This window comes from Phyllobates terribilis, unplaced genomic scaffold (assembly GCF_046119375.1).
Source record: "Phyllobates terribilis strain yellow unplaced genomic scaffold, ASM4611937v1 Scaffold_1__5_contigs__length_1240528914, whole genome shotgun sequence".
NCBI classification, from domain to species: domain Eukaryota; kingdom Metazoa; phylum Chordata; class Amphibia; order Anura; family Dendrobatidae; genus Phyllobates; species Phyllobates terribilis.
In genome coordinates this window covers 739,883,530-739,910,478 of record NW_027362761.1, presented here as the reverse complement: position 1 = coordinate 739,910,478, position 26,949 = coordinate 739,883,530, and the positions used below count along the sequence as shown (strand labels likewise).

Below are 26,949 nucleotides of genomic sequence, written 5' to 3'. Positions count from 1 at the left end.
ACGTTCTGAGACGTGCCTGCTCCAAATTACATTGTAAAATCCAAATACATGGACGGAAGAGCCACACTGATAAACTAAGCATCAAGGCCGATCTCTTTATGACATAATCGGTTATTGTTTATATAGACCTTTCTTGGGCATACATTGTAGCAATATAATGGTCTCAGCCTATCTCTACATATGTGCTGGCATTAGCATACATACATCTCATTGGCTAAAGTTAAAACTGTCTACACCCAGCTGGAGAATTTCGGTGTACCTTTCACTTTACGATGTGTTACTCTATATTCTCTTAGACAAAGAAAATTCCTGAGACATCTGATCTCAAAACACTCACACATACTTGGTCTCAACTACACAGAAGAAGATCAGATGCGCGTAGAATAAGCAAAATGGAGTTAAGATAGATAAATAAATCCTCCTCTAACATGAATAAAAAACAGCGTGCAAAACTGAGGGTCTCCAACACTTATATTCTAAAAAGAAGTGCTCTCTCCAAACCCCTAAAAATACAAAACTCATTTAAAAAATATAATAAAACAAAAAAAGGAAAAACTGTATCAAACAATCAAGAAGACAATATACCATAGCAATAAGGGTAGAGTCCCTGTTGGAACTGAAAGCTTCTATAGATACCTGATGTGACCTATAAAGCAGCAACACAAACCATTCTTTTGCAGGAATATGCAGGTAAATTATTGGGCACTTTGGGTATTGTTCTTTGTGAAAGTGTTTTCTGATTTGTGCAGGTTTTTATTTTAGTACTAACTTTTATATTTTTTTGTAGCTGTGTGTTCAGAAGCTGCGGATTCTTATTGAAGATTCAGACCAGAATCGTAAGTGAAATGTTTCAGGTGATCTATCCTCACGTCTCCTCCATGTTGTTGCTGACAGTGTGCTTCTTTTGGCAGTTAAGTACCTAGGCTTGCTTGCTATGTCTAAGATCTTGAAAACTCACCCAAAGTCTGTACAGTCCCACAAAGATCTCATCCTCCAGTGTCTGGATGACAAAGATGAGTCCATTAGATTACGAGCCCTGGATCTTCTCTATGGAATGGTAAGAAGAAAAGCTTAACATTCTGTTCTTCACAAACTAGTCGATTAGTTTCTGCTAATAAATGGTTTGTTTCCACTGTTTTTTTTTTTTTTTTGTATCCATACAGGTTTCTAAGAAGAATTTGATGGAGATTGTTAAGAAGCTTATGATTCATGTTGACAAAGCTGAAGGAACGGCCTACAGGGATGAATTACTGACCAAAATTATTGATATATGTAGCCAGTCCAACTATCAGTATATTACCAACTTTGAGTGGTTAGTACTTAACCGCATGGTTTCATGTCTTGTTTTCATGAAGTGATCTAAATGTACATAAGTACTCACTCATTTCTAGGGCTCAATGGTGACTTGTAAGTGCAGTATCGCACTATTACATCTCAATTATTGAACTACTTAAACTTGATCTACTTAATTTTGATCATAATGTTACGTGGCCACAAGTTGCCTTGCAAACCTAGCCTTTATAGTGAATGTAGAGCGCCTGACACACAGTAGGACATCACTTGTGACCATAACTCGAATATATTTTTAAAGCATTGGTTGATTGTGAGAGTAAATGCATAAGATAGCAATCCTACTTCCTCCCAAAATGTCAATGGATAAATGTTAAAATATCTAGTTTAGTTACAGATATGTTAACATTTCTTTATTTGCTGCAGTAGTTTGAAAGGAGAGCTATATTAGTTATTTTCATATTTACTCATCCTAGAGGTGAAATTGTTAGTTTACTTTTGAATTTTCTACAAATCAATAATGAAGACAGCGCTTACCTAATATGTTTTTTCAAGTAGGATCCCTTATAAGTTAAGGCTCACTCCAAGATGCTGTACTTGATTTAGTTGTGCCAGTTGAGGTGTGTGACTGCTTATGCCCTGCATCCTGGTGCTATATCCTCAGCCACGGTGATCGGGATGTAGTCAATCAGTGGGAGTAAACAAAAAAAAAAAAAAGTGCTTAGATGGTGCGGTCACTCTGCCTTATGGAGTCCTTGCATAGCACGCTCTTAAAGGATTCTTGGGTGGCAGTGCCATCTCCGGACGGTTATGTGACCACAAGTATGCATACTTCCAACCACGTTCCGAATAGACATGCACAGCCTTGATCAATTCACTTGTATTATCAGTTTTGTGGCTCATCTTTGTACCTTTTATAATTCAAGAGCTTATTTCTATGAACTAGTGCTCAGAATCAAATTGCATATTCCAGATGAGGCTGTACTAATACCATTATAAAGTGGTAGAATTAGGTCCCTCTCCTGCGACTCTGTTCCTTTTAATACATGACAAGATCTTGCTAGCCTTGGAAGTCGTTGATTGACATTGCATTCTGCTATTTAGTCTGTGATCTACAAGTGCACCCAGATTCTTCTCAATAAGTGACTCTCCTAGTTTTACTCCCCCTAGAACATATGATGCCGAGGTGCATAGAATTACATTTATCCACATTGAACCTCATCTGCCAAGAGGATGCCTAAACACTGTTTGTCCAGTCAGGTTAAATATGCAAATTGCGTCTTCAGAGAGCAGGAGAATTAGAACTCCAGTGCCACCTATTGGGAGCCGCAATCCTAAAAGTCAATATCGACCCTTTAATGAGCCTTGCCTCATGACTTGGGATAAAAGCCAAACCAGAATCTCAATTTGCAGACAGTGTTTCGGAGTACTGCCCCTCTTCAGTGCAAAGTGTGAGAGCTGATTTGGCTAGATGAGCTGACAAGTCAGGTTGTAACTTTTGAACGTCTTCCATAGACTATAATGTACTACATAGTTTAGTATAATCTGCAAAAATAGAAACAACACAATGAATACGTTGTATAGGTCATAGCTTTTAAAGTGTTATATGGTGATTTATACTTTTTTTTTTTTTTTATGAAGCATTACGAGCATGTGTTCAAGATTAGCTGTATGTTGTAGCAGTAGTTCATTTTAGCTGGATTTCTTGTTTTAAATTATGTATATTGCAAGTTTGATTCTTATTGTCAGTATCTAACATTAATTCTTTGTTCCTGTAGGTATATTAGTATTCTGGTAGAACTTACTCGTCTAGAAGGGACACGCCATGGCCACCTCATAGCCGCACAAATGCTTGACGTAGCTATCCGAGTCAAAGCTATTAGACAGTTTGCGGTTTCACAGATGGCCACGCTACTCGACAATGCTCACCTGCTGGCCAGCAACACGCAGCGCAACGGGATCTGCGAAGTTCTTTATGCTGCTGCCTGGATTTGTGGCGAGTTTTCAGAGTAAGGATTTTTATTAGATTGGAAAACGACCTCATGGTGCTTTTATTATTTCAGTAGGGAATAATTCATGGTAACAGGATTCTTTATATGTCAACAATTAACAAATGGCAATTTCAAAGGGAAGTGGAAAAGGCGGGACCATTCACTTAAATGCAGCCGTTTTGCTGTTCCCAGCATCAGCCGGTAGCTGAAAGCATCAGCTTCCAGGAGTATTGCTATAGGGACTTTCTTAGGATTGCTGGTTTTCAGGAACATAGAGGTGAGATACTCATTGATCATCCAGTTATGGTATATCCTAGTTCTATTACATAGCATTAGAGGATCTGATTACAACTTTAATGCTAGTTACCGATAATTGTGCAGTTATTTGCTAGTTGGGAATGTATCACTAATCAGGAGTGTCATTTTTTAAAATATTTGGTCACCACTTATTGTCATCGAACTGCAGAGAATTTTGTTCTTTATAAGAAAATACTCTTCATCTTCTGTGATTTCTAGAGTAGAATCAAATCATCACTTCCATTGTGATACATGCTTGATTTAATACAATTTTAATATTTAATCTAAATTGTCTCACAAATGGTTTTACTTGCTCTTTTTTCACTGTAGCCATAATCTATTTTAAATGACCCCTAATTTTATACCTTTTATTTTTTCCCTCTCTTAGGCACCTCCCAGAACCACAGCAAACATTGGAGGCTATGTTACGACCGAAAGTCACTACTCTTCCCGGGCATATTCAGGCAGTTTATGTCCAGAATGTGGTTAAGTTATATTCTTGTATGCTGCAGCGCAAAGAACAGGAGGGAGATAAAGAAGCCGCACAGGAGATTACTCAGCTCATGATTGACAGACTCCCCCAATTTGTACAAAGCGCAGACTTGGAAGTTCAGGAGAGGGTGAGTAACCACTTATTGGAAAGGTGTAAAGAGAAATGGGTGCTGATTCTTTAAAACTTTTATGCTACAAAGGTGGCGTAAAACTTTGAAAAGTTGCTATATTTTTGTCCAATGTGTATTTGGTCAAAAATGTTGTGACTTTTTGCATTTTACACCATATTAAATCGGCTCTGCCAAAATGAGTGTAGCTGGGGTGGGGCATGACCACCACCGCCTGTCAAATGACTGACTGGTGTAGCATTTCTGGTGCACACCACTAAGGAGAGGCACCAAGTTCATTAAGTGCCTTGTACATCTTCATGAATTCGGCACCTGCTACTCCAGCGAGATTGGCGTAGTGCGACTTCCTCCATGCCAGTATTGTTGATTCAGCCACATTGTTTATTATTCTCAAAAACACTTTTTTGACCATTTCATAAATGGTGAATTATTTTTAAAGGCCTAGGCAGTGTGTTTGTGTGTGTTTTGTGTTTGTGTGTGTTTTGTGTTTGTGTGTGTTTTGTGTGTGTTTTGTGTTTTTTTTTTTTGTTTTTTTTAAGCGAATATGCTTGAGCAATGCTATTTTGAATGAAATTTAGGAGAATTACAATATTGCTGGAAGAGAAACTTTTCTTTTATGGCATTCTGAAATTTTATTCATGCAAAAGTTTTAAAGATGTGATTTTTGGTAATGGAAGCCCTCAAGTTGCTTAAAGGGGATCTGTCAGTAGGATGAACCCTCCTAAGCCGTCTATATGGGCACGTAGATCATATGAAGCTGAATGAAATTATACCTTGATATCTGCGACCTGATGTCTTATTCCAGAGAAATCTGCGTTCCTTGTATGTAAATGAGCTGTTCCAGGCTATAAGACTGACATTGATCTACATGAGAATCTGTCTCCAGAGATTGGGATTATTTTATATAAAAGGGGGTATCCGTGTGAGACATGTAACTAACACAGAACAGCAGAACTGAACTTTGTCTCATAACAAACACGTTAGCAGCTGGAGCTCTCAAAGCTTTGCTGTATTACAACCCTGCCTGCCTGCAAGATGGAAGCTGAGGCTGAGGAACGTGGATCCTGTGTCAGCTGAGAGGAACGTGGATCCTGTGTCAGCTGAGAGGAACGTGGATCCTGTGTCAGCTGAGAGGAACGTGGATCCTGTGTCAGCTGAGAGGAACGTGGATCCTGTGTCAGCTGAGAGGAACGTGGATCCTGTGTCAGCTGAGAGGAACGTGGATCCTGTGTCAGCTGAGAGGAACGTGGATCCTGTGTCAGCTGAGAGGAACGTGGATCCTGTGTCAGCTGAGAGGAACGTGGATCCTGTGTCAGCTGAGAGGAACGTGGATCCTGTGTCAGCTGAGAGGAACGTGGATCCTGTGTCAGCTGAGAGGAACGTGGATCCTGTGTCAGCTGAGAGGAACGTGGATCCTGTGTCAGGTATAATCAGACACCGCTCTGCAGTGAGATCAGGAGAGCAGAGACCATTATATGTCTCACACTGAGATATATAATATATATCTATATCTCTGGAGACAGATTCTCGTACATATCCGTGTCTGGCCCATAGTCCTGAACACCTCATTTACATATATAAGAAAAATGTGGATTATTCTGGAATAAGACATCAGATGACTGATATCAAGGTATCATGTTATTCCGCTTCCTATGACCTCCATGCACATATAGACAGCTTAAGAGGGTTCATCCTACTGACAGATTACCTTTAAAGTGTATGGACAACTTAAAGTGCATCATCTTTTACTATAACCTTTCTATTGCCATATGTTTTACTTACTGTGAGTTTGTACCTTTTTTAAGTTTGTTTTATTTTCCTTTCCATTACTTGTGTTGCAGGCTTCTTGTATATTGCAACTTATAAAATATATACAGAAGCTTCAAGCCAAGGAGGTCCCCGTAGCTGAGGAAGTTATGGCCCTATTTGCTGGAGAACTAAACCCCGTTGCTCCAAAAGCTCAGAAGAAAGTCCCTATTCCAGAAGGGTATGTTGTGTAAATGTGTATGGGATGTCCTTCTTTAATAATGTTACGGCTGCCTCCCCTGATCTCCAGTGCTGTAAAGGATCACATGTGTATAGTTTCCCCTGAATCCTCCCAGTGACATCAACACACTTGTCAATTAGTGACCTCAAGTCATAAACACTCCAGTCTGATTTTTCACGATTGGTGTTTGTGGCAACTTAGTGGTTAATAATACCCTTTCTATCATTTCTTTTCAGTTTAGACCTGGATGCATGGATCAATGAGCCGCCATCAGATAGTGAATCAGAAGATGAAAAGCCTAAAGCTATCTTTCATGATGAAAAACAGACACATGGGAAGTCATCCCGTCCAGAGATAGATGAAGAGGAGCTGGCCAGGGTTAGTAATTGGGAAGGATGCTCTTATAAACAGCCCTAGGGGCCCAGTGACATGCTTCATGATGTATCGATGACCTCCGCATTTAAGTAAAGACTCTACTTAGCTGCTGTTTCTATTTTGCAGAGGCGGGCCGCACGGAAAGAAGAACAGGCCAATAACCCATTCTACATTAAAAGTTCTCCATCACCACAGAAGGTATCTACTATGGCTTTGTTTTAACTATTTCTTTCAAAAGTATGTGAATTTTTCTCAGATTAAATTCAATCATAAAGATTAGTCGACTTTTTAGTTAGACAAATACTATTGCCTTCGTTTTATATATTATTCCGTGTTTGAATGAAGTAAATTAAATAAGTCCTTGACACCATAAGGCTCCATGACGGATGTATACTTCATGGAGCAAGTCAGAGTGCGTGGATTTGGCTCAGCAGCTAAGCCCACTCCATGCAGGGCTGTGATCGGTGCCTGAGCTCATTGCTGTGGTTAACCCTTTAAAGGGGTTGTCCAGTGAAAGCAGTTTATAACCTTTCCACAATATTGGGATTAATATCCCTGAAAAGACACTTTTATTCCCTTAAGACTGGGGTGCCTGTTCAACCTCCTCTCAATTCATTTTCTATGGGGTTGCTGTAAAAATCTGAGCGGACCCCGAGAAGTTGGACCCCCAAAGATCAGCACATTATTACCTATTCTGTGAATAGGTAATAACTTGTTTTCACCAGACAATCCCTTTAAATGCCACTGTCGGTCAGACAGTGGGATGTGAGTTCTGTGATCCAACACTAATGTTCGCTCGGGCACCTATTGGCCTCTCATGTGGCACGATGAGAGGCCGATGATGTGTTGTTACCTTGGTATCTAGGGGTCTGCACAATGCCCCATTGTTGCCATTTCCGTTCCCATGTGAAGTCCATCCAAAAGCAATGGTTTTTACTATACACTGCAATACTGGTGACGCCGGGCAAGTCTCCTCTCCAGCTAAGATCTCCACCGGGATCTTCAAAGTATATTCTGTCTGAAATGCTAGCGCATTAGGGCAGCATGACTCGGGTAAAAGGTTCCCTCTTAAATTAAAAAGAAAAAAAAAAAACAAACATAAAAATGTTAATCACCTTTTCTTTTCCCCAGTTGAAAATTAAATAAATTAAGAAAATTGTTAAAATGAAATACATTTTAAGAAAATTAATAAAATGTACTTAATTTGTATTGCTGAGTCCTTAAGTCTAATCTTTCACATTATAAAATTATTGAACCTGTACGGTAATGGGTGTGGCATGTACCCCAAAATGGTATCAATAAAAATGTTAGCTCGCGAAGCAAAAAAGACCAGCTCTTCCACTGCTCAATTGACATCCAAATAAGTTAGGGGAAATAGTGAACTTTTGCAGAAAAAAAAGTTTTAAGCCACTAAAAATGTTTAAAATAAATATCTAAAATGTAAGTTTGGTATCTCTGTAGTTGTACTGGCCTGAGGAATCACATTGCCACGTCATATTTACCGCATTAACCATGCAGTAAAACAAAGTCAGAATAGTGTTTTTTTGTTCTTTCACAATTTCACTGCACTTGCAATTAATTTTTCTTTTTTCCCATACACTATATGGTAAAATGGTGTCTTTCAAAACTACAAAAAACAAGCGCTCATGTCTTTGTCAGTAAAAAAAAAAAAATATAAAAAAAAATGGCCTTTTGATAAAGGGGCTGAAAAAATGAAAATTATATGCATCCTTAAGGGGGGGGTTAAATAGTCCCTTTTATGTGGTGCAGTACAAGGAACTTAACATGGTAAAACATTTTGTTCCGTTATAAAGCAGTCAGCGTCACTGCTTGCACTTGGGTACATGGTGCCTGGTGGTGTCTCAGCCATGCTGCGCTGTGCCGGTAATTCATATGTAGCTGGCTCCACATGCTCACGCCTCACTTTTCAGACAATTGCCCTGCCATACATTGGAACGTGCATTTTCTCTCCACAGCTGTACCAGGACTCACCTGGGGTCGACCATATACCTGTAGTGCAGATTGATCTTTCTGTTCCTCTCAAAGTTCCAGGTATGAAACCCACTTCTCTTCTTTTTTTTTTCCCATAATATGTCCTTCCACATGTGTAGTACAAATGTGCATGTTGGGGCGTTCTGTTCTTTAAGCACACACTGGAACACTTTTATGGCCTAAAGGAAGTGGAAAGAAGTGCTTTATATAATTATCTTTAGAAACAAGTACAACTGCTTTTGGAGAGAAACGTCTCCAAAATAACACCTCCTAGCCATCTCTGAGCCCACCACTCCCGTCTTCAATGCATTGTTTTTTTGTATTTCGAGGTTTCACTGTAGACCTCCCCAAACAAGCACTCTACTGCCATAAGTTAGCAGTGTGATGGAGGTATGGTGTGGACTGTCATCTGTATGACTATTAAAGTTGAAATAGCTGAATTTTTCCATATTACAGAGGTTGGCCACTACTTTATCACTGATGACTTAGCCTTAGGTTAGGTCCTCAATGTCTGATCGGTCTGGGTTTGACACCCAGCACCCCTGCCGATCAGCTGTTATCTGTGTCGGTGGGTGGAAATGCTAAATTGTGGAGCTGCTCCGTCTTCTGATGGTTGCGGCTGGCTACTGCACATCCGCCTTCTATTCAAATCAATACGGGGAGGATGTGCAGTAGCCGGCCGCAACCACTATCAGAAGAGAAGCAGCTCCGCAATTCAACATTTGGGGCCGCCGACCTAGAACAGCTGATGGCGGGGTTGCCGGGTGTCAGATCCCGACCGATCAGACATTGCTGACCTTTTTATTTATTTTGCTCACTTATATAGCGCCATTAATTCACAGCTCTTTACAGACATGAGCACTGTCCCCATTGGGGCTCACAATCTAAATTCCCTATCAGTATGTCTTGGGAATGTGGGAGGAAACCAGAGTACTCGGAAGAAACCCACGCAAACACGGGGAGAACATACAAACTCCTTGCAGATGTTGTCCTTGTGGAATTTGAACCCAGGACCCCATTTCTGCAAGGCTGCAGTGCTAACCACTGAGCCACCGTGCTAACAATTCGTCAGGGATTCCAACACAGAGGGACGTCACTGGGGAGATCACGCGATATCTCACCGTGCTGTCAGTATTTCGTCCGGAATCGCGAGCACGCGACCCAGACTACTCGCTACATGGATATCTGCAAGCGACCAGTGAGAGTATGGCGTCACACCTCTGGGTTCCAAAGCCTGGAATCCGTGTTTACCCCCTCCATACGGTCACTGTCAGCTTCACGATAGCCCAATTATTATTATTCTCTGCCACCACCGGCCGAGTTTGAAATATAATACTGGCCTGGCCGGACGCCTGCGTTTTGGTAGTGTGTATGGCTTCTGGGAAGGGAACGATTACGGAACAAAAGAAACAGAACCATTAAATTTCATATTTAATACAAAAGGGAGGCAGTGTTTAAGAAAAAATATATACAAGGATGTTACAAAGGAGACATTAAAAATACATAAGCAGTTACATAAAATAAACAGGATAAAAGAAGAAAGTCTTGCACTATACGATCGCGGAGACGATTCAATATAGGTTGGTGGAGGAGGGGCTCCCCAGTTTGATTATGCTGTTATCGAACAGGACCCGTTGCTTATAATCCTTATACCCCCCTGGCAATGAGTGCTCCTCTAATGTCCATGGGTTCTCTTATACTTAAGGGGAGATCTGGCCATACGCCCCCTGTTGTGACATCATGTGGGCTGGTCTCCAGCCTGTACATTTTTATTAAAAATTCTAACTTCTGCAATAACTCATCGCTCGTTGATCTCTGAAGCTTGCAAACGACGCCATTTTTTCCCTTATGATTTTATCTTAATTTAGAGACCACACATCGCATAGCTGAAGTCTGCTATTCTGGGGTTTTTGCGCTACAGCTCCCTGATTCTGCTTACAGCCATGGAAAACTATGGATACATTCCTGGGCTGATTCTGTCACTAGAAATATGGGTCCTATTATTGTCGGACGCATGGAACTTAAAATATTTTGTTTCGTAGTCTTTGGAGATTTCTTTGACCTATCCTAAGGATTATCATTCATGAACAAAGTAGTTGGCAACCTCTTAGTTTTTTTATTTGGAACATTATAATTTTTTTTTTTTTTTTTTTTACCTTTTCACATTTTTTGTGAGGTTAAGTGTGTACTGAAGAGTAGAGATTTGTACAACTTTATTAGGTCTACCCAATTCAGACCAATACGTGAAGCTGGAGGAGGAGCGAAGAACCAAACAGCGCCAGGAGAAGGATAAGAAAAGAAAGAAGGAAAAAGACAAGAAAAGTGGAAAGACCCGGCGACACAAGTCTGTTCACACTGAGAGTGATGAGGACATTGCCCCCGCTCACCACGTGGACATCGTTACTGAGGAGATGCCAGAGGTTGGCTAATTTATTAACCAGCACCCAGTATTAAGAACCTGTGGTTTATAGTGGACATATACAAAACAACACTTTTAGGTATTTTGTACACAGATGAGGCTTTTTTGTCAAGGTTAGGCCTCGTTCACACACTCAGTATTTTACCTCAGTATTTGTAAGCCAAAACCATCAGTGGGTGAGAAATAGAGAATTGGTGACGTGTGTGATGGGGCAGGCAGACCGGCTCATTCGAGTAGCTAAGACAGCCATGTTCTCTCATGGCCCAGTCATGGTCAGAGAAGGGGGTTTTCTTAGCTATTAATGGGGAAATAATAATAATGGGGAAATAATAGTATATTAATAGGTCCTATATTTGTAATTAACAAGGAAAAGACCCCTTTAAAAGGAATGTGTAAGCAGAAATGATTCCCTAGTTCGTTAACCTTATTTTTGACTTTCGCATAGTTGACAATGCTCCCTCTATAGACTGTTGCCCTTTATGCTCCATGATACTGCCGTAAAGCATATTTGTAATTAAGGGTTTTTTGCGGCTCTGCTTGCTTCCATATCAAGAGGTGAGCGGGAGCTGGTAACGTCCCATCCGATTTATGCCTCCAGGCACGCTTGTGTGGTCCTAGTCATTACAATAGGACCCAGGCAACATATCTGCCTCTATAAGCATGTACAATCTGAAATTAAACAGATTAGATGACCATAATATTTTACAGTATGGCCATAATTTTTAGAAAATAATGTTGATAATACTTTAAAGAGCTCAGATTGGGAGACATGGAAAGCAGAAGTCCAAAGATTTGCTGTGCAGCTATGGTGGTTACCTTTCCTTTTCACTTTAGCAACAAATTACAGCAGGAATTCCCATCTTTATTACTGTGAGGGATCTCAGCCTGCATTGCCCATCCCTACTGTAAAAGTGACAGCATGACTGGGGTTTCACAACATGCAGCATATATCAGGGAGACTAAACCTGTGATTTAAAGGTAAATGGTCACCAGGTTCTTGCCACCCCATCTGAGAGCAGCATGATGTAGGGGACAGAGAGCCTAATTTCAGTGATTTGTCACTTTGTAGTCTGCATGTTATCATTTTGATGTCATGGTTTTCTCTGCTGCTGTTCTAGCAGTTCCCTGAATGCTGAGATCTGTATAACCCGCCCACACCACTGATTGGCTGCTTTCTGTGTACACTGTGCATAGGCAGAAAGCTGCTAATCGGGGGTGGGCGGGATTACACAGAGCAGGAGGAGTATATGGCACAAGGCAACTAGTCCTCAAGTTGTCTGCTGATAAAACACCTACTTTATTGAATCTACAACAATATATCAAGTTACAAAACATCTTTTTTTTTTTTTTTTTTATTTTTTATAAAGTATGTAGAAACTTTTGAAAGACATTGCACTCAATATATGCTTGTGATTTTTTTTATTTTTTTATTTAGAATGCTCTTCCGAGTGATGATGACGACAAAGACCCAAATGATCCATATAGAGCACTGGATATTGATTTAGATAAGTATGTAACCATATGACAACATTTTTATGATTTTTTTATTTGTTTATTTTGTTAATTTTAAAGTTGTTTTTTTGGGGGAGGGGGGGGGGGGGACACACGTTTTTTTGCTCTTTATTAATTTCAGAAAGCTTTTAATTAAATTAACCCATTGCCGTTACAGCTAGTTTTCATTTTTTTTGTGCATTTTTTCTTCCCTTCTTACAAGTGCCATAACTATTTTATTTTAACCCCTTAACGACCTTGGGTTTTTGCGTTTTCATTTTTTGCTCCCATTGTTCCCAGAGCCATAGCCTTTTTATTTTTTGGTCAATATGGCCGTGTGAGGGCTTATTTTTTGTGGGACAAGTTGTACTTTTAAACGCTTTCACTGGTTTTACCATATCGTGTACTGGAAAACGGGAAAAAAAATTCCAAGTGCAAAAAAAAATGCTATTCCACGGTTGTTTTTTTGTGTTTTTTTTTTAACCACTTTCACTGAATGTTATAACTGACCTGCCATTATTATTCTCCAGGTCATTACAAGTTCGTTGACACCAAATATGTATAGGTTCTTTTTTATGTAAGTGGTGAAAAAGAAAATCCAAAGTTTGCTTTAAAAAAAATTAAAAAAATATTTAAAAGTGCTATTTTCCGAGACCCGTAGCGTCTCCATTTTTCGGGGTCTGGATCCGGGTGAGGGCTTATTTTTTGCGCGTCGAGCTGACGTTTTTATTGATACCATTTTGGGGCAGATGTGATGTTTTGTTTGCCCGTTATTTTATTTCAATGTTGTGACGACCAAAAAAACGTAATTGTGGCGTTTAGAATTTTTTTCCTCCTTACGCCGTTTACCGATCGGATTAATTCCTTTTTCATTTTGATAAATCGGGCAATTCTGAACGCAGCGATACCAAATATGTGTATGTGTTTTTTTTTTATTTATTTTTTTTTATTTTGAATGGGGCAAAAGGGGGGTGATTTAAACGTTTATTTTTTTTTAGATTTTTAAAAACATTTTTTTTCCATTTTCTGCATGCTTCAATAGTCTCCATGGGAGACTAGAAGCTGCAGTTATCTGATCGGCTCTGTTACACAGAGGAGATGACCACTGGGTGGCGCTCATAGCAAGCGAGACATGACAACCACAGGGGTCTGCTGCAGACCCCGGATTGTCATGCCCACGCATCGGTGACCCGTGATCACATGACGGGGTCACCGATGGGCGGGGCTAATGCCGCGCTGTTGAATGCCGCTGTCGGAGATTGACAGCGGCATTTAACTGGTTAACAGACGCGGGTGGATCGAGATTCCACTCGTGGCTGTTGCGAGCACATGTCATCTGTAAGAATCAGCTGACCTATGCCTGGTTCAGTGCGGGCTCAGCGCCGGAGCCCGTGCTGAATCGGGGGTGATGGCCTAGGGCGTACTAAAACGCTCTAGGCCATTAAAGGGATAAAATGCAATTACGTTAATTTTTTTTTAGTTTATTTTTATTGTGCCCATTGTGCTATAAAAATTACATGGCGCCACAATTCTCAAGGTCCGTTCGATTACTACAACACCAAACTTGCATAGATTTGTTTTTTTTGTTAGTGGTAAAAAAATAGTTTAGATGAAAGAAAATAAATATAAGTAAATTAAAAAAATTGGGATTTGGTGGACAAAAAAACACTTTTTTTCTCCTTTTTTTTGTTTTTGCGTTTTAGCTATCTTGAACCTGTCATTGTTTGATCACTCATACTATATATTGCAATACTACATTATGTAGTGTCATTGATGTTCTCCCAAGGCTGGGCATCACTAAAACAATGGCTTATAGTCTGTGGCTGAGCTTCCCAGTACCAAGATGGCAGCAAGCCTCCCTCAGCCATGGATCCACATCAGTACCCCGAATTGTGTGATAGGGAAGCTGAAGGGGGCATTGGCACGCGCACATCGGCAACCATTTCCTTTAAATGCCATTGCCAGACATTGACAGCAGCATCTAAATGGTTGATGGCAGAGATCGGATCTTTGATCCGGCCACTGCTGTTAGACACAGATTTAATCAGTGGAAATAGTGTGATGTCCTACACATGTGAATATACCCTTAAACTTTTTCCATAAAATTATATTTATGTACGTCAGCCTGTGTAGAGGGGGCTCAGTGACTGAGCTCGCACCACATGTAGTAGATGCCCGCTATATTGCGTACAATACACAGTAAATGCAGGCTATATTACATAGCTGACCTCTACCACCTGTTGAGGGAGCACCGTTGCTGAGCCGCCTCTACACATTGTGACAACGTTCCCATTGTAAGCTTTTAATATTTCTTGTGATTTCTTTAGAAACTTGTTGGATTTTCACTTTGTGGACCGAACAAATGCTAAAGATTGAGGCCAGTTCAATACTAAAACAATTACACGTCTCAGAATTAGTCTTTGTTTTCCAGACCTTTAGCCGACACCGAGAAACTTCCGGTTCAAAGGCACCGAAATACAGATGATCTAAAATCTCCTGAGAATGATGCCTCTACATTGGATCAAAAAGTTAAAAAGCCCAGCAAGAAGGAGAAGAAGCAACCAGAGTCTGAGCGAGTGAAGAAGAAAGAAAAAAAGGTGGTTAGCTATTCTAATCTCTGAGCTGTACCTTATTACTTAATGAAGGGATGTGCTGCTGCTCAACACCCCTAAGTGTTTGTTCCTTGGGGGTGGGAGGTTAAAGAATCCATGGTTTTAATTACCATTCCTTGGTGTGATTTTCTTTCTCATTCTTGTGACAGAAAAGCAAAGAAGAGAAGACAAAACGCAAGAAGTCGACAACCAAGGAAGTCAGGGAAGATGAAGCGGAGGTGAAGTATGCGGAGGCAAAGTTACAAGAAAAGACGCCAGCAGATGTGAGTCTCTTTTCCATTCATGCCTTTTATGCTGGTTATACCAGTCTTTGTTCTTTTGTTTTAGGCTGAGTTCACACGATGCGTTTTTCATGCGTTTCCGCGGCGTTTTTGCAGTTGCGTAAACGCCGCGGAAAAGCATGAAAAACGCATGGTAGAAGGGCAGCAATGTTCCCCAATTGAAATCTGCATGTGCTGTGCCCATGATGCGGATTTTTCCGCAGCGTAAACGCTGCGGTCAAAAATCCGCAGCATGTCAATTAATTTTGCGGAAACGCTGCTCTTTTGCCGCCATTGACTTGCATTAGACCGCATGGAATCCGCATCACTGTATATGTTGATACGCTTCTCATGCGGTCTAATGTGCGGATGGTACCCGGGTGTGGATGAGAGGACTCTCATCCAGACCCAGGTACCATTAAAAAAAAAAGAATAAAATAAAAAATATATATATTCTCACCTTCTGACGGCCCGCGCTGCGTCCTGCCGGCTTCCCGCGCACTTCGCGGTTGAATGAAGGACCTTCGCTGACGTCAGAGTCATGTGACGGGTCACGTGACGCTGACGTCGGAAGGTCCTACAGTCTTCACTGCCGGCAGCCGGGACCGATGAAGCAGGACACCGGGGGCCATCAGAGGGTAAAGTATAGATTTATTTTTTGACATTCACACACTATATAAATCCATGCCGGCTGCATGGATTTATATAGTGTGAAGTTGACAAGCACTTTCCAAGTGATGCTAAAATCGCTTGGGAAGCGCTTGTCAACCCGCATGCGGAAATGAAAGTGAAGACCGCTTCATTTCCGCATGTCCCTGGCAGGAAACCGCATGTACAATCCGCATGCGTTTTTTCCTGCCAGAGAGATGCAGAAACGCTCAGGAAAAAATCCTGAGCATTTCTGCATCGTGTGCACATACCCTTAAACCCTTTTTTTTTTTTTTTAGGACATGGACTTCTGGCTTGCTGGCTCTCAGATGCCACCACAGGAACAGGTGTGTGTACAGTGAAGGCAGTAACTTTTTTTATTTATATCTTTAACTGGGGCGCCTAATGTTACTCTAATTGCACATAAAGGTCTATAGGAGCCAGCGTTCAGGATATGGTTAAAAACGTTCCAATTTTTATTCAGATTAAAAGCAAGTGTGGCTTTTATGGCAGCTATAACGAAGAGCCACAATGACGTGAAACCTGTTAGATATTTTGCTACAGGCCTATCATTTGCAGAGTTGCTTGTGGTATGCTTTTAATCTGAAGAAATTCTAATTGGACTGGTTTTAACCATATCGTGGACGCTGGCTCCTTTTCAGTTTTCATTAAATTAATGTTATAGTTCAGTAGTGAAAGCACATATGTCAGGTTCTCCCCCTGCCCTGGACTTATCAAACATATTAGTACATGACAGGGAGAGAGAACTGTGCAGCTATGAACTACCACCCAGTCCTGTCAATCATCAGGCAGATCACTTTTTTACTTCTCTGCCCATCATTAAGATGTGCAGGGTCTTTCATCAACAAAAAAAAAGGATAAACAGTGCATATTGGAGTCTTATATGTAACATGAGGGATTGGATATATTAGAGTTAAAGGGGTCTTCCCATCTTATACATTCATGACATAACCACAGATTATACCATAAGTATAGCAGATGTGAGTCCGTGTTGGGTAATGTTGTGAGTGGATGGAGTTTCTGTACAAATGAATGGGAATCCCTACCACTGCTCCACTGACAGCAGCGAGCGTCTGGGCCTCATATGCAAGATGATCATATGCTGGGCTTGGTGGAACCTGCATCTACTATATACCGTATGTATGCCTCATCCTATGGATATGCCATGAATGAATGAGATGAGAATACCCTTTTAACTAGTCTAACCTGAACTTCCTTTTAGAGGCTTTAAAATAAAAGCCTGCAATAAGTACCACTTTGCTTTTAGTGTAAAACATTTTCTGATGTCTCGTCCTGCACCTTTTTGTATGAGTAATCTTTCCAGATTAAAAAAAAAGCAACCTTTTATTCTAACAGAGCCCTTCCACACAGAGTCTACCAGAAGTAATTACACCTGGGGAAGAGCCAGAGGCGCTTACAAAAGCTGAAGGACCAGAGGAAAGAATTGAGGAAGAAACAGAGAAGGTCATTAGTGTCGCATTACATTTATCTGTTTTGGCTAAGATTAATTAACGTTTAATTAGTGTAAATGTATGTGCATACGAGTTGGATATGCTGCATCATTTTCAAGGTGGCAAAATCCATGCTAATTGTGTGGACTTTGCTGCATTTGGTGATGGCTTCTGCTGTTGCCACCTAAAGAAGCACAGAGAAATTATTCCATAATCCCCTCTAAATGTATATGTAACGTAGTGTATACTTACCGATTTCCATCATCTGCAGCGCTGCAATCGTCCTCTTCTGACTTGCTCCAAGTACTACTCGCCGGATCACACAAGGCTTTGAGCTGGAAGTTCCTTTTATAATGTAAGGCTAAGGAGAATCCGAGCGATGCTCCATAGACTGACATTGTAAAAGCGACTTGCGTTTCCCAAGCAAACCTGAGTGTGATCCGGCGAGTTGGAATAAGTAACGCGATTCAGAAAAGGAGCAGAACAGTGTTGGAAAACAAGAAAGACTACGATCTCTAAAATAAAAAAAAATCAATTATTTAATTGAACTACTAAGCTACTTGGAAAAGGAGAAGTCTTGACAATTCCTTGTTGGGGATTTTGCTGTGGACTTCATCCATATACATTGAGCAGGAGAAAGACACCAAAAAAATCTGAAAACAGAATGGGCTGCTGTTGATGTCAAACCCCTGTCTACATTGTACACTGAACTGTAATTTTGCTGAATCTGCACTACAAACTTGCCACGTGTGAACTTATCCTTATTGACTGACACATTTTGACAAACCAAGACTCCCACATATTTTAAAAATCCATTGCCGATGTTGAATATTTATAGTGTGAAGCAATCAAATTGCTATGCTCTATTTTTCCTGTTTTAGCTGAAATCTCATCGACACAAGAAAAAACACAAGAAGGAAAAAGATGAGCCAAAGGAGGATAAGAAATCTCGGAAGAAGAAACATCACCGTCACCATCATCACAATGAATCTCATGTGGATGATCATTCTGAATCTGTTCATAATGGGACATTAGATGAAGAAGAGCCTCTTCCAGTAAGAAAATAAGGACTAATAGAGTAACTTAAAATGGTGTTCTACTTATTGGGGTATGTGCACACAGAATTTTTTGAGGTGTCTGAAAAACGAATATATTTTATAAAACCACAGTTTTTTTTTTGTTTTTTTTTTTTAACTCCCACTTCACCTTTTGAAAAAAAAATGTGTATGTCACTTTCAAGTGGCTCTGATTGAATTCGATCCAAAACAGGCTCTGTCTAATCGGAAGGCAGCAAAGAACTCTTCAGGAAGCAAAAAAATTCTCTAAAAACTCCACATAGGAGGGTTTCCTGAAGCGGATTTCACTAGAAAACTTTTTGTTAACTTTGTGTGCACAAGCCCTTAAAATCTAGCTGTCTCTTTTACAATGGTGCAGGGATAGAATGCTTTTGGTACTGCATTTTTAAACTTTTTAATTTTTGCTTTTTTTCATAGCCAATGTCCAGTTACCAGCTTTTGGCTGAAAACAAATTTATCAAGATGGTGAGTAAATAGTCATGAAATTTGTAGTTATGGAATGAAAATGGTAAGATAAGTATTGCATAAACTGGTAAAGCTTTATACACTTTGCCCATCAGGAAAGGAGCAAACTAGGCTTTGATGGCATTTTATATACAGTGTAAAATCCACATTTTGATGCAAGTTTAAGACGCCTGTCTTTCTGAATCTTTTTTTTTTTTTTTTACAAGTAGATATTGTCGCACTGCTCATTATTCTATAACTTAATGAATGATTTTTGTGTGTTACCTTACACATACCAAACAAAAGTACCTTTATGAATATGGCACATCACCAATAACCATTCCCCCAATTTCAAGGAGTGGAAGTTAATATGGCACAGAAGTGTGCCCCAACATATAGTATAGCAATACATTTAGTACTGAAAGTATACTAGCATGTATTGTCTGAGAAATCAAATGGCTCCAAATCTGAGCAATGAAGAACACTTTTCATTCATGTAATGCTTTCGTTAGTATTTATCTTTATGGAATATTGTAAAATTGTACTTGTGCTTCCTCATTATTCGGGACAAAGGGTGGGCTGGTGATTTTTCTTCACGTTTTGAACTTTTTCTTTATGACAGATGTATGACATTCAAGGGGATTTGCAGAAGGAGAGTCAGGTCACAGTCTCCATCATCTTAGAAAACCAGAGTCAAAGCTTTCTTAAAAATATGGAGCTGAATGTTTTAGACTCCTTAAATACCAAAATGCAGAGGCCAGAAGGATCTTCTGTACATGATGGAATACCCATCCCATTCCAGTTGCCTCCAGGTGAGTTTGCTTCTTGTGACAATAGGCAACTAATCCTTTTGACATCAACTACTTTTGTTATTTTTTAAAATGAGTGTCTTAGTTGTCTCCCTAATGTGGTCAGTGGGGGTGCACCACCACCAATCCAATGGATGAGAAAGGGGCCTTAGTCCTTAGCTCGAGAGGTGGCACTTTATCCAAAAATTGATAATCCTCAATGGTATCATCCACTGAGGTCTCCCTCAGTTTTGGCAATGTTTCTATCTACGGGCTAACGCAGTACAAATATCCATTTTCCATGTTTTATCCAGGCATTTCTAATGAAGCTCCGTTTGTGTTCACTGTCCAAAGTATTGTAATGCCCCAGAAACTGAAAGGAACGCTGGCATTCATAGTAAAGGTACGTTCTATGTGATATTACAATAACATTTGCTATGTTTTACTACTTAAGGCAACACCACAGATTAATATTTTGAGAAGAACCGATTTCTGTGAACATTTATTTTGACAATGAAACTTTTTAGACGCCCTAAAAAAGTAGCACTACCATATAGAAGATGACATTCAACCTACAGTTGGTGATGGGGCTCAACCTTGTGTACCATACATGCTAACCTGCTATAGCTAATCAGTTTCGGAGAGCTGGTGAAAAGTTTATTATTATTATTTTTTTCTTTTGCTCTTTTTAAATTATCATTTTACTTTACTAAGTAAAACAGTTGGGCAGTTTTCCCTGTCATCCAGTGCTTTTTCCATACTGCAATCACTGATGTTGCTTATGAACTGCAGCTTAACTCATTTGCTTGTTAAAGGGTTATTCAGTTTGCAAAAAAAATTGTTGTTATTGGCCAGGTGACATAATGACTGAATAGAACCAGAGACCAACTGCAAGCGAGCATGACCTGACAGAGATCGAATCCTAATGGATTTGTGTGTGACCCCATTGACAAATATTTGTGATTGTGGCATACACAAGACACTGTGTAGCCAAGCCCTGATCGTTCTGGAGTTCATTTCTAATGACTTGTCTGCCAACATTTCAAGCAAAAGATTTGTAGAATTCAAATCTTGCTACTCGTTTTGGGCCTGAGGTGACAACTGTCGGAGGGGATAAAATGCATTATGATTTGGCTGAGAAGTTCTAATTGAGTGTCCGCTGTAATAATAGTCATCAGGGAGCTTTTTGACCTTGCCTTTTGTTTTTAGTAGGCACGTGACATATATGGGGACATATATACAACATACTAGAATGCTGTAACAAAAGGCTGAAAAATGCTGGCCATGCTTTATTTGGAAAACCCTGGTGACAGGTTCCCTTTAGTGAACTGGGCACATTTCTTAACTGGTGTACGTTGACACCAGAAATATGCTTGTCAGAGACTGGAGTACATTACTGGCAAAATTTGGGCCACTAATGAATTGGACAGGTGGCCTTATGATGCCTTGTCTTGCCCATGCGGTGTTCATTTTGGCAAAGCTATCCTTGACTGATGTGAAAATGCCAAATTTATTTTTTAATTTTATTTTTGCAACGTAAACGCCTTCATGAATCGGTCGCTTGGTATATTTAACTAGAATTTAGGCCATGATTCATCAAAGTGTTTATGCCAGAAATTATGCACTTGCTAGTTGTGCAAAAAAATGTTGAGATTTTTGGTGATTTTACGCCCTGTCCCAGCTCCTCCTAATTGGGCAGATATGGGACAAGGCGTGGCAACAACTGCTTGACTAATGAATGACTAACTGTGGCATACCCCATGCTGCAGATCGTACTTTGGTCATGTACTGGAGTAAGATTTGTGGCTAAGAGCATACCACTTTTCAGTCTCGCCGGATTCATGAATCAAATGCGTATGACTCCACATGGCCTTAAGACCAATGCAAACAATGCCGGTCTTGATGAATCTGGGCCGTAGTGTTGCAGTGATTTGTTTGAGCTGTACCAGTACAAGTATTTTAAGTCCCATCACTCTGACTGAGTAGACCGCACAGCTGTGGACATCAGTGCACCGTAGTCAATTTCCAGAGATCAGTATATTCTATTTCTGATTAATTTTTATAATTTCTATTCTCTAAAGCATTGCTTTTATTGACTATTTAAATTGTTTGTTTTGCTTCTGTCTCAGGATGATGAAGGATCGTCTCATGAAAAGTTAGATTTCAAAATCAGTTTCAGCTGTTCGTCTTATTTAATTATGACCCCATGCTACAGGTATGATGTTTTATAATGTTTACTTCTTGAATACACTGCCTTATTGAGGACCTTTCACAAATTTTTCATGTTGAAATGGACACGCTATATAATAGTGGCTGCAGAATAAAACTTTTTTTTTTTTTTTTTAAATTTCGCCTCTCCAGTTATTAGCAATCAAAGTATTTGGTACCTAATGTGTTGACCTTTATATCCAAGCGGGTTTACTTTTTCTCCATGTATGATGCTGTCATAAGCAGGCAGCGACACTCAGTAGGAAGAACAGGTTTCTCAGTGTGAGATGTAAGGATACAACCATGGTCTCCTGTATAATTAGAGAAATCCTGGGCATAGAGCACAGACGATAACGCCTTTCAGATAAAGTGGGGGGAATGGCAGCACAGCTGAGTTTAGTTGTGTCACATTACAAACCCTTCTATCAGCTCTCCTAGCTTCATATCACTGCTACCTCTGCTGTACTGCCCTTCCTCCACACTGCCTGTGTCAGCATCACACTTATGTCTGTTGTGCTCACAGCATTGTGTAAATTTCATTGTAAGAGCTCATGCAGATGTTCGTGGATCTCTGTCCCATCACAGACCACAATGCATGGACTGGCCAGCGGGTCTCCCTACCCAAGTGACAGCCTCCTAGAAATAAATGAATCTTTCATGCTCCTGTCGGGAAACCCGTGGCCAATCCGTGATTGGACCGAGATCCATGGACGTCTGCATGAGCTTTAAGAAGTGAAGCTGTGTTTTTATCAGATTGCATGTACTAATATATTGTCTTTATACATCAGTGATGCTTTTGCCAAGCTGTTGGAATCAGGAGACCTTAAAATGAGTTCCTTGAAAGTGGAAAATACAAGTCTGTCTTTTCATCATCTTTTAGCAAAAATTTGCTTTTATCACCATTTTACAGGTGGGTGATCACAAACGTAGTAGTATCAAGTGTACAAAATAATGTTGCCAATTGGAGCAGAATTTGACTTCCCCCTCCCATTCTTTCCCAGTGGTTGAGCGAGTTGATTCGTGTGCATCCATGTACAGCCGATCCATCCAGGGACACCACACTTGTCTACTGGTGAAAATGGTAAGTACGGTACTTCCCAAAACCTACGAATTATGAGAGAACCATTCAAATATATTTAGTGACTTTTTGTCTCTTGCAAGAGCCACTGCAAATTTTAACTTTTAAGTGAATCTGTATTGTCTTAACTTAGTATGTCATCATCTGGGTAATCATGTGTTATGTACATTATTTCAGACTTCTTAAACTTCTGTATCTTTTTCCTTCCGAAGGGTGACAAGTCTATATCTATTGATGGCAAATGCGATGAAGCAGCTCTCCTCAGCAGCCTTCTCAGTGAGATCAAAGCAACACTGTCAGAATCTTGAAGAAGAGGGAAACCTTACCTCTCCTTTATACCCACCTCCTCTCTGCTCCTCCTGCAAGGTGCACTCAGACAGAACTGAAAGTGAAAAACTGGCACACAACCGCATGTTCGAGTCCGTCATGGTCGCAGGAGGCCCAGTTTTACTGTCCTCTGGAAGTGTACATTTTTTTTATTATGCCTAATTTTATTACTAAATGCTGGCCCCATTTTTTTTTCTGAACATCACTTTGCAATATCCCAATGCAGCAGTTAATATCACAAATTCACTTATACTGCCAATATGGTGGTTAGTAAGCTGATAATGAATCTAGTTGGATTTTTCTGCCACTTGGTTTATTTCTGCTTACATTGGGTTATATATACTTATGACTCCACCAATGATAAATTATAAAGACACCTATTTGCTGCGGCTTGCACTGTATCTATATAGGAGATTATCGGGCTTGCGATTATAACAGTATTGAGTTGCTTACAATGGCTGTCCAGCATTAGCATATGGGTGGTAAAACCAAATCTTATGCCTTGTTTGCAGTTATGCATGAACTGTCGGTCAGAGCAGCAAAATACGTCAGTCTTGATTTAGTCTAATATCAGTCTCATATAGAATCATGTTTTCAGAGATGGATATCTAGATATATAATTTTTTTTTTTTGAGTGGCCAGCAAGACATTCCTGAGCAGAAACTATAAAAATAAACTGGAAGTTCCGTGTTTTGTTCATCTAGAGTGTCTTATGTGTTTGTGTGTCCTTTTTGTTTCCTTTTTGCCCTATTGTGTGTTTTTCACTCGTTTTGGTTATCACTCTACATTAGTTCTCCTGACACGTGGTCCAAAATGTGTGTCTGATTACATTCAATAACTGTTTTTACCATAACAATCTATATATCATACTTATATTATACATATTCCTAAAGATTGAAAGGTGTTCTTACTCACAAATCATGTGGGAACCTTGGAAAATAACTGGTGGTGCCTTAATATAGCTTCCTAACGTAGGCAAGTGCGTAAAAAATTATGTATAACTGTCAGAGAAGAGAAGATGATTCTTCTACTGGAAAGGACTGCAACATTAAGATACAGTACCACTATTCATGTATAAATTATATTTATGATACAGATAGAAAATGAAGAAATGTTCCTTATTGCTGTGTATACAGCTTGAAACTGAAGTTTGGTCCTGCAAGGCTTTTTGTCGTCGAATCCTGGACATATGGTGTAATCTCCAAGTGGTGCATTTCCCTGCGAATATAAAAATGATGCAAGTCTTTGCATTTGAAGAGGAATCAAACTGGTCATTGCACCATTCCAAACACTAAACCTGCTCTCTGTACCAAGCGTGATATGGTGGTAACATGGAAGCAACTTTCTCCTTTATATTTTTAGTCCACGTTCAGCATTGTATACTCAGGTCTACATGGATCAATCTTTGAACGTGTCTGTAAAATATTTCCCAGGTCCTAGGGAAGAGCAATTAACAATTCCGCTTCCTAGAATGGATACACCAGGGACATTATTTAGTCATCTCTGTTGTACAATATAGTAGCTGTTTTTGATGCCTACAGTTTGTGTGTAGGTTTTTTATGTGCCCACATAATATATATTTGTGAAATTCTCCCCATTACTTGTCCCCTAGCCCTCTGCACTGCTTTTGGTGTGTTGTATGTCTCGGTTTTCCCCACCTTATTTCCTGGTCTCAAATATAAGATATACATTAAAGAAATCTTGTCAAATATAACTTTTTTTTGTTTTTTGACCCCCAACCTTGCCCTCTAATATATCCGCATGTAGAACATCTTCTATCCAGATTTCATGTTTGGTGATTCTTGAAGTTTTCAATCTGTATGTGTTAAATTTGCTATTCACATTCCCTTGAAGAGGGCAGAGAAAAGGTACCAGAAACGCTGCTGTAATTGTGTCAAGATGATCCACAATAAAATATGGAAATGGTTATGAACTGGTGTTTTAAATCGGTCTGTCTTAATTGGTCATATCTTTGTACATTTTACTAACTTAAGGGAGGTACAAGCTTTTGAGTGTTGCACATTGAGTAAGAAAGAGTTCCAATACCAGGTCATTGGAAAATCATTCTATATGCCAGAGTTGTGCGTTCAGAAGAAAATGTGTATGACTGTTAAATATTACTTTATGGTCATTCTGATCATAACTTAAAGAGAGCCTGTCAGCATGATTTTGTAATGCACAGTAAAGACATGGCTGTAATACTGATTACATTGATACATTTGGTGAAGAAATTAGCTTTGTGTCTCTTCTTTAATCACCATTTCTGCTAATTAGATTTTCGGTGCACAGGGGCTGGACTGTACATGGGGTCTTCTCCTTCCTGTCTGTGGACTGTGGTCTGGGAGTGACATGTCACTGCTGAGATTTCATAGGAGGCAGGTCATTCACAGACTGGAGGGAGGCGGAGGTGTCGGGGAATAACAGACAGGGAGGAGACAACCCAGTGCACAGTCTGGCCCCTGTGCACTGAAAGGTTCTCTTTAAAGGCTATGTACAGCTTGGAAGAAGGAAGGATCAATGATTATGCTATTAACCCTCTCCCGTTGTAGCCAATTTTCATTTTTAAAGATATGGTCTGTTCCAAACATGTTCCTGCACGGTCAGACACAGCCATTACACAGTGCATAGCAGGGGTACATTTATAAGATTATATTAGCACAGGAACACCTCCACATTGTGGAAGTTATTATTCCACAATTAAAATGTACTTTATTCATGGGAAAACCCTTTTAATTTGACCCATCTTATTCCTGCATGCTGCTCATTGATACTGGTTCGAAACACCAGTCTTAATGATTTGGGACCTTTGTTTTTTTTTCCCCATTAAAATACTGTTTTATTTAACTCCTTGTAATAGATCTGCTCACTCGGCTGCACATGGAGGTAGACACGGAACACGGTCTCTTTAACTTTTCAGTTGGCTTATTGAACGGCATAAACCAACGTAAAGTTAATAAAAATAAACACAGCCCATCTGGCATAACCGAAAAACAAAATCCGAAAATGTCCAGCAAAGTCCTTGCACTGGCTGGGGTCTGGCCACTCAGGAATTAGCAAAAACCACACTGTTCAGATTAGCACAAACAAGCACAAGCTCCTCTCTGGAGCTTGCCTCCAGATACTGAACCATACCTGAGTCCCAAGGCTGGCTATTTAAAGCCCAGACCACTCCCTGGGGAGGAGATATGGTGACTGGCCTCCCGCCTGCACTTAGCCATTCACCTTATAAAACATGCCGTTTTTAAACATGGCTGATTAACCCTCTCTGCACCTACTATTACAGGAGAAGACTTCCATGCTTCACATCACTAAGGCTGACAGCCTCAGTGAAACACATCTCCCCTCCAGCATTCTGCTAGTGACTTTGTCACATATACCCCCCCCCAGTCCCAAAGTCGGGGGTTTTGGCACCTTCACCTGCTAAACAGGTAAGTCTGGACAGGGCATCTGTTTTACCATGTAGTTTCCCAGGCCTGTGCGCTACATGAAAACTAAAGTCCTGCAGCGCTAGAAACCACCTAGTAACTCGGGCATTCTTCCCCATCCTTTCCCTCATCCAAGGGGGTGCATGGTC

The 26,949-nt window shown here is 40.1% G+C and overlaps 1 protein-coding gene across 2 annotated transcripts in view; it reads left to right on the top strand.

Moving 5' to 3' along the window:
• The window catches only part of AP3D1 (adaptor related protein complex 3 subunit delta 1), an 81,118-nt gene extending 55,810 nt beyond the window's left edge, over nt 1–25,308 (top strand). The window contains exons 11-33 of one of the 2 annotated variants that reach the window (XM_073686394.1): nt 788–836; nt 912–1,057; nt 1,164–1,312; nt 3,069–3,299; nt 3,967–4,198; nt 6,040–6,185; nt 6,422–6,563; nt 6,687–6,758; nt 8,537–8,612; nt 10,788–10,972; nt 12,407–12,480; nt 14,894–15,059; nt 15,224–15,337; nt 16,282–16,329; nt 17,360–17,467; nt 18,336–18,509; nt 18,948–18,995; nt 19,597–19,786; nt 20,077–20,165; nt 21,892–21,977; nt 22,759–22,880; nt 22,972–23,051; nt 23,261–25,308. In XM_073686394.1, coding sequence (XP_073542495.1) covers nt 788–836; nt 912–1,057; nt 1,164–1,312; nt 3,069–3,299; nt 3,967–4,198; nt 6,040–6,185; nt 6,422–6,563; nt 6,687–6,758; nt 8,537–8,612; nt 10,788–10,972; nt 12,407–12,480; nt 14,894–15,059; nt 15,224–15,337; nt 16,282–16,329; nt 17,360–17,467; nt 18,336–18,509; nt 18,948–18,995; nt 19,597–19,786; nt 20,077–20,165; nt 21,892–21,977; nt 22,759–22,880; nt 22,972–23,051; nt 23,261–23,356 — 2,823 coding nt within the window. In that variant the 3' untranslated portion in view covers nt 23,357–25,308. Of the gene's footprint in view, nt 1–787; nt 837–911; nt 1,058–1,163; nt 1,313–3,068; nt 3,300–3,966; nt 4,199–6,039; nt 6,186–6,421; nt 6,564–6,686; nt 6,759–8,536; nt 8,613–10,772; nt 10,973–12,406; nt 12,481–14,893; nt 15,060–15,223; nt 15,338–16,281; nt 16,330–17,359; nt 17,468–18,335; nt 18,510–18,947; nt 18,996–19,596; nt 19,787–20,076; nt 20,166–21,891; nt 21,978–22,758; nt 22,881–22,971; nt 23,052–23,260 lie in introns of both variants that reach the window. The other variant, XM_073686393.1, reaches the window with a different exon arrangement.
• Nucleotides 25,309–26,949: the final 1,641 nt, after the last annotated feature.